General features: G+C 43.5%; 1 protein-coding gene across 1 annotated transcript in view; it reads right to left on the bottom strand.

Moving 5' to 3' along the window:
• The window catches only part of LMNTD2 (lamin tail domain containing 2), a 76,255-nt gene that overhangs the window by 52,965 nt on the left and 8,954 nt on the right, over positions 1 to 14,336 (bottom strand). Inside the window, exons 3-4 of the mRNA XM_060262405.1 lie at positions 9,189 to 9,270; positions 5,279 to 5,440 (exon numbers count right to left, since the gene is read on the bottom strand). Of these exons, the coding sequence (XP_060118388.1) occupies positions 5,279 to 5,440; positions 9,189 to 9,270 (244 nt within the window). The remainder of the gene's footprint in view (positions 1 to 5,278; positions 5,441 to 9,188; positions 9,271 to 14,336) is intronic.

Here is a 14,336-nt window from a genome sequence, read left to right as displayed (position 1 = left end):
TTGCAAAAGGAAGACGATCAGTTCTCCCAAGTACCATGTTCCTGTTTGACAGAAGATAGCAAGCTGGCTTAGTAAACAGAGGCTGCCTTTTCATGCTCAGTGGCCTGTGTACGTGCTTCAGGGTTAATCAGTGTGATCAAAAATAACTTGTAGAAAATATGGCTTGAGTAGGCCATGTAGAGTTTGGCACTTGATGAAAGCAGTCAACTGATATATACTGAGACACATTTAGAAATTTTGCAGTAACAAAATGTGATCATTGTAGCCATGTGACAGGTTTGGCATGAATCCTTTCTTAATATCCCAGTTTTATTAAGCAGAATAGGACACTAGGCTAATGGTGCTACAATTCTCTGGAGTGTACATGATGATGGGAAATGTCATATTTTCAAATGCTCTCCAATGGGGGGGAAATTCCTGCTAAGTTATAGACATTCTATCACAAAAAGGGAAAGAGAAAACTGGCTTTTCTATATGCAGGGAGATTTTAAACAAGCCCTGGTTCACCAGCAGGTGACTTGAGGGAAAGCAGCTAATGCAAGTGTTCTATTTGCATAAACAGTGTACTGTAAGAACCACAATATCTGAGCTCATTCACACATTACAAAGTCCCCTGTGCTTGGAATTCCGCACTTCCCAAGCACATGCAGATTTGATATGGAAAAGGACCATGGCATTTATGGACAAATGGGGCTTCAGACTTCCCCATCACACTGTTTTCCTGATCTGCCACTGCCTTGGGGAGCTGCTATTTGCCCCATTAGGAAAGTTCAAATGTAGTCACCATTAAGATTCAACACAGCAAATACCAGCTGCTGAGAGCTGTTTTAAGCTGATTAAAATGGGCCCATGTGCACCTGGGAAGCATGGAATTCTCAACGTATGTGTGATCCAAAATCCTCATGGTGGCCATGTGAATTGTCCCACAGTCACATGTTGTCACAATTTAACTCAATCCTGCCCTAGAAGAAGAAGAAGATATTGGATTTATATCCCGCCCTCCACTCCGAAGAGTCTCAGAGCGGCTCACAATCTCCTTTACCTTCCTCCCCCACAACAGACACCCTGTGAGGTGCGTGGGGCTGGAGAGGGCTCTCACAGCAGCTGCCCTTTCAAGGACAACCTCTGCCAGGGCTATGGCTGACCCAAGGCCATGCTAGCAGGTGCAAGTGGAGGAGTGGGGAATCAAACCCGGTTCTCCCAGATAAGAGTCCGCACACTTAACCACTACATCAAACTGGCTCTCCCAGGATTTCACTTCCCTTGAAAGATTAGATTCACTAGCCTGGAAGGGCTCCCGGGCCCTGTTTTGTTCCTGGATTCTGAGGCGTTGGTAATATCCTTTGATTGGGCTTTGACTGATTCACTGTTTGATAGAAGATCTTGCCTTTGAGACTTCTACATTAGTCCTTTGTAATACACTGTTACAGTTATTCAAGATGATTTGTTTGCCTCCAAAGCAGGGTGTCACTGCACTGTGTATGACATGATGACATCACTTTTGCGCAACTTCATACTGTCCAGGGCATTGTGCGCTGATGTTGCTGTTTGGAGGTAGGGCTTCCCCTGCTGGCCAGCTGGCAGGTGGTAAGCAGAAGCCTCGAAGACGGGATTGCCCACCTGGAACAGGGGCCTGGGAATCCTACCACCAACAGATACATTACACGGTAATGATGGATTTTGTTGAAGTCTGCACTGAAGCATAAAGTTGGTTGAATAGTTATTCCATCTCCCAAAACTCTGAGAATGGTAGTTAGGGATATGGGTAGAGATCTCTAAAAGATAATTCCCTCAGAAATCACACAAGTGACATTTCTTACAAACCTATAAACTAGACTGATTCCACAAGGAAGTTGAGAAAGCCAACCCCTGCCCTGTGGAAACAATAGCAAAACAGGGCAATGCCCTGCTATGGGTGCCAACCTCAAGGTGGAGTCTAGAGATCTCCCACTCTTACAACTGAAACCAGACTACAGACCCTGGAAAAAATGGTTACTTTGGAGGGTGGATTCTATGGCCCTCTCCTCCCCTGATGCCACCCTCTGCAGGCTCCATCCTCCCACCCATAGCCTGGTAAGCCCCCCACCCTTTCTTCTTTTACACCTGAACCACAGTTAATGGGAAACCACAGAACAGCTGCAAATAGGAAAAGGCTGTTAAAAAGCTGAATGGTGGAAGAAATGCAGAGCTGAAGTTCCTAATTTTGAAGTTAGAGCTCAGTTCTATGACCCTCCCACCCTCCTGCTCCTAGGGATGCCAGCCTCCAGGTGGGACCTGAGGAGCCCCTGGAAATACAGCTCATCTCCAGACTATAGAGATCAGTTCCCTGGGAAAATGGATGCTTTGGAGGGTGGATCTGTCATTGCATCCCACTGAGGTCCCTGTCCTCCCCAGGCTCCATTCCCAGATCTTCAGGAGTTTCCCAACCTAGATCTGGCAACCCTTCCCCCCCCATCCTCTGCTGTCAATCTTACCTGCTCCTCCAATTAGCTGCAGCTGTCCACAGTGCATATTCTGCTTACAGCCATCCCATATTTACCCCTTTGAGTCAGAGCAAAGGAAGTTTTTATTTGCTATGGCTCAAAGGAGAAAGACCCAGGAGGCTCAGAAGTCATGTTTGGAAGAAGCACAATGCCACACGAAAGCTCCCCAAAAATGTAGGGGCAAGCTACATTCCACATGGTGGAAAATCCCAATATGGAAGCAGTCCTGGTATAAAATGGAGATATTCAACTTTAAAATGGAGATATCATAATGGAGAGCCAGTTTGGTGGAGTAGTTAAGTGTGCGGGCTCTAATCTGGGAGAACCAGGTTTGATTCCCCACTCCTCCGCATGCACTTGTTGACGTGACCTTGGGTCAGTCACAGCTCTTGAAAGAGCTTCAAGAGCAGTTCTTGAAAGAGCTCTCTCAACCCCATCTACCTCATGGGGTGTCTGTTGTGGGAGGGGAAGGGGAAGGAGAATGTAAGCTGCTCTGAGACTTCAAGTGAAGGGCAGGGTATAAATCCAATCTCTTCTCTTTGTCTTCTTCAAAGTTCACAGGATTTCTATTTCAGTCCTAGTGCTCAGAGATGACATCTTTGGAAATTCATGTTACTTTATTTCTGGAACTAGCATTCTTCAAATGAGAGCCAGGATTCCCTTGCTTCCACACGAATAAATGACAAACTAGTGGGTCCATCTGCAGCTCATGCAATTTAATCTAATTTGAGGACTGAATAATATAGAGCATTCATTTCTGGTTTAAAATATCTTCTAATATTCCACCATTCCCTTAGCATACCACCCTTCTGTCTCTGTTCTTATTGCCTCCTTTTCTGCACAGAATACATACATTTATATTGCATTAAATGAGCAAAGGATGAATAGTGTACTGGGGCTGCAGTCAGACAACAGACTTAGTGAGATCTGGCCCCACCTCTAATTAATCCAGGGGTGGGGTTTTTGGTAATGGACAGTTTTGACTAGATATCCCACTGTAACCCACTTCAGCATGCCTTCACTCTGTGGTTGATGCAGCTGTCAATGACAGGCAGTCATTTTGGCAGGTGCAGGTTCAGGAGTGTATAGAAAGGATATGTGCAAGCTAGAGTCACCTAACTCACAGGGGATCTCTTCCTAACTCTCCTGCCCTCCAACTGTGGTGAGAATTGGGCATTTCTCCAGAAAGCACTTTCTTGGGGCTACTTTCTTTGGGTGGGGGCAGTAACTCAGACCCTGTAAATCCAATCCTCACCAAACTTGACAGGCAGGTAGAGGAAAATCAGAAATTTTCAGTAAGTTTAATATCTCTAGCATGCATGGGGGCCATTCTACTGGGTCACAAACCTCACAAACCAAGCAAATTTGTTTGGCCCCTGAAAGTTTTTAAATTTTTTATTTCAATTTGCTATCTGTACCCCGCCCTATCTTGCAAGGTGGACTCAGGGTGGTTTACAACATTAAAACATTGCAATAACAATAAATAAAGCATATCCAATTAAACACAACAAATTTAAAATATCTCATAAACATAATACATAAAATAGAGAGTCATAACTCCAACAATAGTCCAGCCAAAGGCCATAGTTCAGCAGTTGGTACGACTTCAGCTAGTTAACACTACTTAGCACAGCTTCAGGTCATTGACACTACTTAAGGTTGTAACACAGACCCTTGACCCAACTCAAGCACTTGGATAGTAAAGTGCGGGGGGAAGGTTTCAGAGGATGCCCAGTAGATTAAAAGTCTGGTGTAAGAGCTCCGTTTTACAGGCCCTGCGAAACTTAGGTAAGTCCCGCAGGGCCCAGATCTCCAATGGGAGCTCATTCCACCATGTAGGGGCCCGGATTGAAAAGACCCTGGCCCTCATTAAGGCCAACCGGATGTCCTTAGGACCAGGGATCACAAGAAGATGTTGTGTAGATGATCTCAAAGTCTGGGGCGGGGCTCAAATGAGAAGAGGCAATCCCAAAGATATGCAGCCCCCAGGCCATATAGGGCCTTAAAGGTAAGGACCAGCACCGTGAAACAGATCCGGTACTTGATGGGGAGCCAATGCACTTCGTGCAGCACCGGCTGCATTCGCACCCGTATAGGCCTCAATGCTAATAACTGGGCTGCTGCGTTCTGCAGCTGCTGGAGTTTCCAGAGCAGAGTCAAGGGCAGCCCCACATAGAAAGAGTTACAATATTCTAATCTGGAGGTGACCATTGCATGAATCACTGTGACTAAATCACAGGGTGCCAGATAAGGGGCCAGCTGTCAGGCAGTCCTTGCAGTGGTGGCAACCTGAGCCTCCATAGATAAGGTGGCATCCAGGACTACCCCCAAACTCTTCACCTCTATTGATGCCATTAATGGAGTACCACTTCCTGTCCCCCCCCCCACCCGATCCAGACACAGGATTTCCGTTTTAGATGGTTCATGATAGTTTGTGGTTTGTGAACCAGGGATGCCATGGAATGAACTTCATTTTTCTGGTTTGTGCCCATCCCTAGTTTAGAAGGTTCAGGAGTGTATAGAAAGGATCTGTGCAAGCTAGAGACACCAAACTCACAGGGGATCTATTTGGTCCTCAACTATTACTTCTGGTGAAATAAGTTCTAGCCATTTTCCAAAAAACTACTGCTCAGAAAACATACAGGGACAACAGAAACAGGTGTGTACACCACAGGCAACTCTAACTTTATATACCACCTTCTGGTCCCTTTAAAACTGTCCTTGTCCATGTCAACAACTAGTTCACAAAGCAAGAGAAAAGATAATGCATTTGAAGGAATGCATTTTAGCCCTACCTCAAAGCTCTCACATGCTAATCGTGCTCCTTCATCCAGTGACATGCTGGACTCATTGTCGCTTTCATTCTCTGATTTTGGTGATATGTCTTTCATTTCATCCTGCAGATGCAGGACACATAATTGTGATCTCATGAGCTTCTCTTGCATCATTTGCATCTCCTTTTGACAAAAAAAAAAAAAAGGTTAGAGGAATAATAGAAACTTTGTTTAAAAGTCAAGCAAGGCCCAAATTCTCTGTTGACAGAAAGATCAAGATTAAGCTAACAGAAGACAGATCCCTAGTCCTAAAAATCTACCTCTCCACATAATGCTTCATTTTATTCTGTGACATAATAAATATTCTTATTTCAGGAAGCCATACATGTTGTCAAATAGATTTCAAATTAGTTACCTCTAATTGCAAAACACAAGAGGCTAGTATACAATTGACCAGAGACATACAATTAACAACCCTAGTCTAATGCGTCTCTACTCAGAAATAGGTTTCACAAAGTTTAGCTTACACAATTTTGAACAGAAAAGCAGAGCTGGTGTGGTTTATAACCTCATCTAAAGAAATTAAAAGAATAAAAGATTTTTTTAAAAAATTCACTCAGAATTAATTGATACAGAATGTTTACTACCTACTGGTTTATCACAAATAAATACTTTGAACATCTCCCTTTTAGACGTCAATATTCACAAAAGAGCAACTCCCAAGTGGTGTCACTGGCTGTCCAACTGCCACACAGCCATCCTTTCTAAATGTTCAAGGACTGACTGATGATTTGTTCTAAAACTTTTCCAGGTATAGACATCAAGCTGCCTATAAAAACATATAGAACATAAGAACATAAGAGAAGCCATGTTGGATCAGGCCAACGGCCCATCAAGTCCAACACTCTGTGTCACACAGTGGCAAAAAATGTTATATACACACATACACTGTGGCTAATAGCCACTGATGGACCTGTGCTCCATATTTTTATCTAAACCCCTCTTGAAGGTGGCTATACTTGTGGCCGCCACCACCTCCTGTGGCAGTGAATTCCACATGTTAATCACCCTTTGGGTGAAGAAGTACTTCCTTTTATCCGTCTTAACCTGTCTGCTCAGCAATTTCATCGAATGCCCACGAGTTCTTGTATTGTGAGAAAGGGAGAAAAGTACTTCTTTCTCTACTTTCTCCATTCCATGCATTATCTTGTAAACCTCTATCATGTCACCCCGCAGTCGACGTTTCTCCAAGCTAAAGAGTCCCAAGCGTTTCAACCTTTCTTCATAGGGAAAGTGCTCCAGCCCTTTAATCATTCTAGTTGCCCTTCTCTGCACCTTCTCTAAAGCTATAATATCCTTTTTGAGGTGCGGCGACCAGAACTGCACACAGTACTCCAAATGAGACCGCACCATCGATTTATACAGGGGCATTATGATACTGGCTGATTTGTTTTCAATTCCCTTCCTAATAATTCCCAGCATGGCATTGGCCTTTTTTATTGCAGACGCACACTGTCTTGACACTTTCAGTGAGTTATCTATCATGACCCCAAGATCTCTCTCTTGATCAGTCTCTGCCAGTTCACACCCCATCAACTTGTATTTGTAGCTGGGATTCTTAGCCCCAATGTGCATTACTTTGCACTTGGCCACATTGAACCGCATCTGCCACGTTGACGCCCACTCACCCAGCCTCAACAGATCCCTTTGGAGTTCCTCACAATCCTCTCTGGTTCTCACCACCCTGAACAATTTAGTGTCATCCGCAAACTTGGCCACTTCACTGCTCACTCCCAACTCTAAATCATTTATGAACAAGTTAAAGAGCATGGGACCCAGTACCGAGCCCTGCGGCACCCCACTGCTTACCGTCCTCCACTGCGAAGACTGCCCATTTATACTCACTCTCTGCTTCCTATTACTCAGCCAGTTTTTGATCCACAAGAGGACCTGTCCTTTTACTCCATGATATGTAGAAAACCTACATATAGAAAATCAGCCTGTTTAGGAGAAAGCTAGGCTAAGCAGTCTGATGGGTAACACTTGTCCCTAGCAAAGGCAGGGATTTTGTAAGCAACATTTGATGGTGTGTGATTTGCAACAGTGTGATGTTAAAGTACTGGCCTAGAACTAAGGTGCTCTGGGTTGGACCACTTGGACCAGCCTTTATCCCTCAACTTGAGCCACCTCTCAGGGTTGGTGTGGGAATTAAATGGGGCAAGAGAATTATGTATGCTTGTGCCTTGACCTTCTTGGAGGAAAGGTGAGAAAAACTGATAGACAATGTAAGCTCCAATCATCAATCAAAAACAACCAGCAGTCAAAAATGATCTCATTAAAAGTTAGGCATACATCTCTGATCGCATTATTGTCTAGTGACCAATATGGTTCAGATTATGCCATAATAATCTACAAAACAGGTAGCAGAAGTCTGACAAGCCTTCTGAGGAACTTAGCAATAGACAGTAATGCTAATAGAATGAACAAACAACAAGATTTGAGCGCCATTTCATAAATGAGGTTAAGAACACCTTTTCATTTGGTATGTGCCACTTGTGAACAGGGACAATTCAGGCTACTGAACCACCTCAAAAATAAAACACCCCCCACTGCCGTTACAGGCTCAAGCAGGGGACAGAAAGAACACCTCTATTGCCGCTCTTCAAATGGAGGATCCTAAGAAGACAACAGATATGAGGTAAGCTGCATAAGCACATCATCCGCAGCCCACCTTGGACAGATTCTATGTGAAGAGCAGCAGCATAAACCATGTGCCTTCTCTCTTGTGATACCTAGACAGGTACAATCTAAGCGGGCATGTAGAGAAAATGCCACTGCAGTCCACCTTGGAACCCTTGTGGCAGTGGCACTTGCCCAGAAGGTGCCACCTTCTATCCACCAAATTGATGCTTAGGTTACTGTCCTGCTTGCCAGGTAGAAATGGAGAGAGAAATGTTTTAATATAAAACTACCTAAAACATAGATGGGCAGGTGATGAGAACCACTTTAAGCAGCTCTTGTGAAAACTGCCTAGCTTTTAGGATGTGTCCACTAGAGCTGTCAAGACCCAAGATAACATTATACCATTTGCCTGAAATTGATCTTGCTGCTAAAAACAATTACAGTTGCACCAGGATTGGTATTAGAAAGGGCAACAAAGGAAGTGGACAACATATAGAGGTAAATATTAAAATCACCGTAGGGCAGGACAGTTTTGAAGAAAATATTTAAAAGATTCAACAGGAACTTAGGGCTTTTGAGAAACAAACAAAAGAGATTAAGTTTAGAAAATAAGAGAGGGATTGTAAAGATTATTCTCAGGTAAAAGTATACTGGTGGTATATATTGGAAAGACCCAAGAGTAAACGTGTGACTTGGGCTGATAGATGCAGAAACTTCGGATGGAGAAGAGATGGCTAGTACTTCTGGTGGTGAGGCTTCCCCACCCCCAACATTTTTTACCTGATAGGAAGACCAAACAGCAGGCTAAAAGTTCTTTTGGGGGGGCTTATCAGAATTGCAAGGGGAAGAAGAAAGTTTAATAGTGAATCTCTCACCTCAGCCTTTAACATCTAGTGGAATATGAGTGTTAAATTTGGGATTAGGATATGTTCCCACTCCAAAGTATAACTCTACATTGACTGAAGAGGAGGAATATTTACAAGAGACTGCCAATAATCTAAAATATTCTGCAATTTGGGTATTCTGCATTTAAAGTATTTGTGGATTTATGGACTAAGTATCACTTTGTATCAATAACTCTGTATAGTAATTTTCATTGTGGAAATATTGGTGCCTGGTAGATTGTTAAAATAGCAATATAGGAATATATTCATAGTGCTGCGCAGTTTTCTTTTGTTGCCTGCAAATGTTTATGCTTTTTAAACTGTCAAAGTTTAATGGCAACCCAGCATTATCTTCATCTGTTTACCTTCATGTGGTTCTCTTGGGCAGCTTTCAGCTCAGAGTTCAGTTTCTCTATTTCTTTCTGAAGAATATCTTCAGTTTGGCTTCTATACAGACCCACACAAACAAACAAACAGTTAAAACATTGCTTTAATTTCTTAACAGTGTATGGGAAACATCAACCCGATATGAAAGGAACAGACATACCAATTGGCTTACTGTCCAAACCAATAATTTCTATGTTCTGTGGTCTATACTTCATAATGGAGATAACTTTCCTTGAAGTCCTAGCTATAACTCCCCATAGAAACCAAATTTTCATTACATTTCCGGGCATCATATAATTTTTTTTTAAAACGAAACAAAACTAAATACAAGGGATTGCAATATGTTGTCGAAGGCTGGTCTTATTCTGTGGCAAGCTCTTTAAACTGGTGGCCCTATGAAGGCAGGGTAAAAACCATGTAAATAAATATAATTAACTTAAAAGTTGTAGCATTCTAAAAGCTTCCCATTAGTCTTTGTTCAGGCTGCCTGCCCTTTGTTAGTTCCATGTGGCTGAGGCAGACATCAAGATGTGATTTCTTCCTTCAGAAGAAATCAGCCAAAATGGATCTCGTTCCAGGGGATTGTGCCCTGGGAATTGATCTCCTCTGTCTGCCCACTACGTGCATCATTTATTCTCTTCCTTTCCTTCCTAGGAAGAGCAACTACATGGCATTTGGCACTCCTAAGTCTGTGTCCCCCTCCAATGTGTCACATTCCTGCCAAGGCGTGAGATGGCCTTCTGGTTGTTCCTTGTTGGCTAGAAGTATTTGTGTAACCTAGCCTTAAGTACTGGGTGTGCTTGGGTGTGCCATCAATGGGATAAGGGTGCTTGAGAACAATTACCTTCTCTCCTGCTTCCTGGCCTTCTGCCAACAAAGAAATTTCTCTAAATGAATGTGGGGGGGGAGGGAGGGTTGTAGCCCCCAAACAGAACACATTTGTCCACACACTCCCACAAAACCTAATCTAAGGGTGTCGAACTCATTTGTTATGAGGGCCGGATATGACATAAATGAGACCTTGTTGGACCACGTCATGTGTGTCATAAAATGTAATGCTAGGTAGCAAAGATATAAACTTTATAAAGAACTCAAACAAACACAAAGTTTTTAAAAAGCTTAAAATAAAATATGCTTAAAACATTAGCACTTGTTGGTCTTAATGACACTTTCTTTGTATCTCTCCTATGCAATCCAAGGAACTGGGCAAAGCAAGCTCTGGCTCTTTTCTTCCTTCCCCAGGGGACCAGGAGGAGGAGGAGACTCAGCCAATAGAAGGAAGAGAGGCTTGGCTCAGTAGCTCTGCTGTGTAATTGAGAGAGTCTGGCAAAGCAAGCTATCCTTCCTCCCATTCCTCCCCAAGGGAGGAGCCTCAGCCCATAGAGAAAATAGAAGCTTTGCTCTGTAGCTCCTGTGTGATTGAGCAAGCATGGGAAAGCAAGCTGTGATGCAGGAAGAAGTAAGAGAGAGGGAGCAGGAAGCAGATGACAGCCAGTTGCTCAGGGGCCTGATTCGGCCCCCGGGCTGCATGTTTGACACCTCTGACTTAAATTCATCTCCCCTTCTTTATAATGCAAATAGATTTTTTCCAGCTAGACCAAATTCTTATATTGTCCTAGTGATATAGTTGCCATTTGGGTGGCTCTCTGCACAATTAGAAGTTGTGTGGAACAGCACAGATTAGGTTAGAATGAGGAAGTTTACTTTAAATAGAAGCTCTTCTCAGATCATATGTGCATGGCTTCATATAAGCAGCTAAGCACAGACAGCAATACCGTACCACTGGGATACAGCATGAACAGGCCTCTTAGAATCTAAAAGCAATAAACTAAAGCTATTGCTGTTAAACTTCAGAAGGTTAGGCCAAGTAACTTCACAATCTTTGCACTAAGATGACAATAAGAAGACCTCGCAGGCTCAAATTATGTAGACTGATAGCACACTGCTCCAATCACATACAAAGGGAAATACAATTTTAGAACAAGAGGAGGAAGGTTATGAGGTGATCTGAGCCCTCTTCTCCCATACACTCCCCCCCCCCGTTAACCTTTACCTTTCTCTGTCTATGCCTGCAATGGCATCCCCTTGCTCTTTTTAAAAAGTGACACTTGTCCTCCTTCAAGAACTTCCTCAATAATAATTTCTTCTTCTAGACTCTTCTTGGGCCACCCTTGGCTGCTAACACAGGACTGGGTTAGGGGCAGGGAGACACAAACACAAAAATTGTTCTGTTTACAGCTTGCTCACTTCTCCCCATCTGCTGCTCTGCTAGGTGTGTACATTCTGTGTTTAAATATCTTGGTTTTATGGGGAAAGTTTTGAAAGTTCTAAGAGAGGAGGTGAATGGAGAGTGCAAAGGCCTTGTGACCAATTTTGACACAGGCACAGCAGCATGCACACCACAGTAAGCAGGCACAGGCTGTTCTTTGGTCAACTACTGTTGTGCCATTAATGAGATTAACATCACATACAGTCAATTGGGTCGTTTATCATTATGAATAGGGATGGGCATGGACCGGACCACAGACCTAATTTTTCCATAGACTGGGGCCTAGGTCATGTCTGTGAGACCAGTCCATGCCATCCCTCTGACATGGACCTCCCACAACCCTCCCAATAGGTTTTAAGGTCCATGTTGGCAGGACTTGCAAAAGGCTTTGTAAGTCATGCAGCGTCATGGACCAAACAGATCATGACCCCGTCTGTTAAATGTGCAGGTTTGTGGTTTAGGGGTCTGGAAACCCCATGGACCACCATATTTCTGGACTGCATCCATCCCTAGTTATGACTGTTAGGCACTAAAACTAAATAGATTGTAATGCATGTGTTAATGGTTGTCTATCACCTATAAAGCCTATAAGTTGTCTATTACCTATAAGACAATCAGCCATGCTCTCCCCAGTTTATAACCAACAATCACATCAAGTTAGCTAAAGGCGAAGTCTAAGCTCTGAGAACACTGACAACCTTACTCCGATTTCTCTCAGCACTGGTTGTGTCTTGTCTCCCTCCTCTAGACATTGCCTTTGCAGTGGTGGGTACGTTCACACACACACTTTGTGACTGGAATTTTACTGAGTAAGAATGGCAAAGTCCACTTGCAAATGGTTGCCATGTGAAAGCACCTAGTACTGATGTCATGCCTTGTGTGATAGCAGCATGTACTTTAGATGAGAACATTCTCCAAGGCAGGGTAAAGTCTTGCTTGATTGCCATTTCCAAGTTGTGCAATTTAAACTCCAGCTTTAAATTTAGAAAACAAGGCAGAACGAAAGAAAACCAGCAGGAATAATTATGTAGCCACGTCAGAAACCCATAAGACAAAAGGGTTTTTCAGGGCAAGAGAGCTGTTACACATTCTGAGTAATAGCATGTCACTTAAAGACTTCCCCTTGAGGCTCGCCTGACACCTATGTTGCTTTCTTTTAGGCACCAGGACAAGAGGTTTCTGTTCACCCAGGCTTCTAATTAACAGGCTAACTTTTAACACCATTTTCATTTGGAAACTGTCATTTTAAGCTGTCAGTGGTCTGTTTTTGTGGTCTATGTTTTTATGCTGGGCTGGGTTTTTAATTATGGGTTCTAATATCTTTTAACGTTTTGTTTGTTTTTGGAGAGGTGGCATTAAAATATTCTAAAGAAGTAAATTCTTTGTGTGGAAATAAGACATCTTTTCTTGCTGTAGCCCTTGGGTTGCAAACAGACCACATTTTCTCAGCATTCATATAATATGCCACTGGGAAGTGTAATCCTTCCTCTAGCTCAGGGGTGTCAAACATGCAGCCCGAAAGCCAAATCAGGCCCCTGGAGGGCTCCTATCAGGCACCTGAGGAACTGGCTGTCATCTGCTTCCTTCTCTCTCGCTCTTGTTTCCTTCTGCATAACAGCTTGCTTTGCAAGGCTTACTCAATCACACAGCAGCTACAGAACAAAATTTTTATTTTCTCCATTGGCTGAGGTTCCTTCCTCCTTAGGGAGGAAGGGGGAGGAGGCAGAGCTTGCTTTGTCAGGCTCTCTCAATCACACAGCAGAGCTACTGAGTCAAGCCTCTCTTCCTTATATTGGCTGAGGCTCCTTCCCATCTGGGTCCCCTGAGGAAGGAAGGAAAGAGCTTCCTTTGCCCAGTTCCCTGGTTCCCATGGGAGAAATACAAAAAAAAGCACCTTTAAGACCGAGTACTAATGTTTTAAGCATGTTTTAAGGGTGGGGTTTTTTTAAATCTTTAATTGCATTTGTCTGTATCCTTTATAAAGTCTATATCTCTGCTACCTAAACTTAAATAGGTACACACATGGCCCGGCCTGACATGGCCCGGCCAGACTCTCATTTGTGCCAGATCCATCCCTCATAACAAATGAGTTTGACTCCCCTGCTCTAGTTAGTGTATCTGTTGCTGAAATAGCTACAGGGAATTTGAATGTGCAAGACTCATAGATTACAAAGGGTTTGCCTCCTGCCTTTTTATCCACACAACTACCATAGTGAATGATCCAAACAAAATGGGGAGCATCATGTCCAACCTGCATGTTCCTCCAGTCAGAATCCAGCACTCTAGCCACAACACCACACTGGCTCTCTGGTGATGATAAGTGACACAACTTCACCCTGCATATGCATTTTAGGGTTTTTATGTCTTTAGTGGTAGTTTGCTCTTTTCATACTCATTTTTTAAAAAATGCATTGACTTTAAATGATGCATGACTGCACATAAGTGCATAGACTACCACACAGGGATGCCAGCCTCCAGGTAGGACCCAGGGATCCCCTGGAATTACAGCTCATCTCCACATCTACAGAGATCAGTTCCCCTGGAGAAAATGGATGTAGTGAGGGTGGAGTCAATGGCATTGCACCGAGGTCCCTGACCTCCCCAGGCTCCATCCCAAGTCCCCAGGAGTTTCCCATCCTGGAGCTCACAACCCTACACTTCATCCCCCGCTGGTGGCTGCGGGAAACTGGCAAACCTAACAGGCAATCAGAAAAGGTTAATCCTGATTCAGCCCTGTCCCCAAACTGATTTTCGACTCTAGAATTGTAGAATCATAAACTCATAAGAGCTGGTTTCTATGATTCCATGATTCAAGTGTAGAATGTCAGTTTGGGGATAGAAAGATCCTGCTTGCATC

This window comes from Heteronotia binoei, chromosome 21 (genome assembly GCF_032191835.1).
Source record: "Heteronotia binoei isolate CCM8104 ecotype False Entrance Well chromosome 21, APGP_CSIRO_Hbin_v1, whole genome shotgun sequence".
Classification (NCBI taxonomy): domain Eukaryota; kingdom Metazoa; phylum Chordata; class Lepidosauria; order Squamata; family Gekkonidae; genus Heteronotia; species Heteronotia binoei.
Note: the sequence above shows the minus strand (reverse complement) of the source record. Positions and strands in the feature narration are given on the sequence as shown.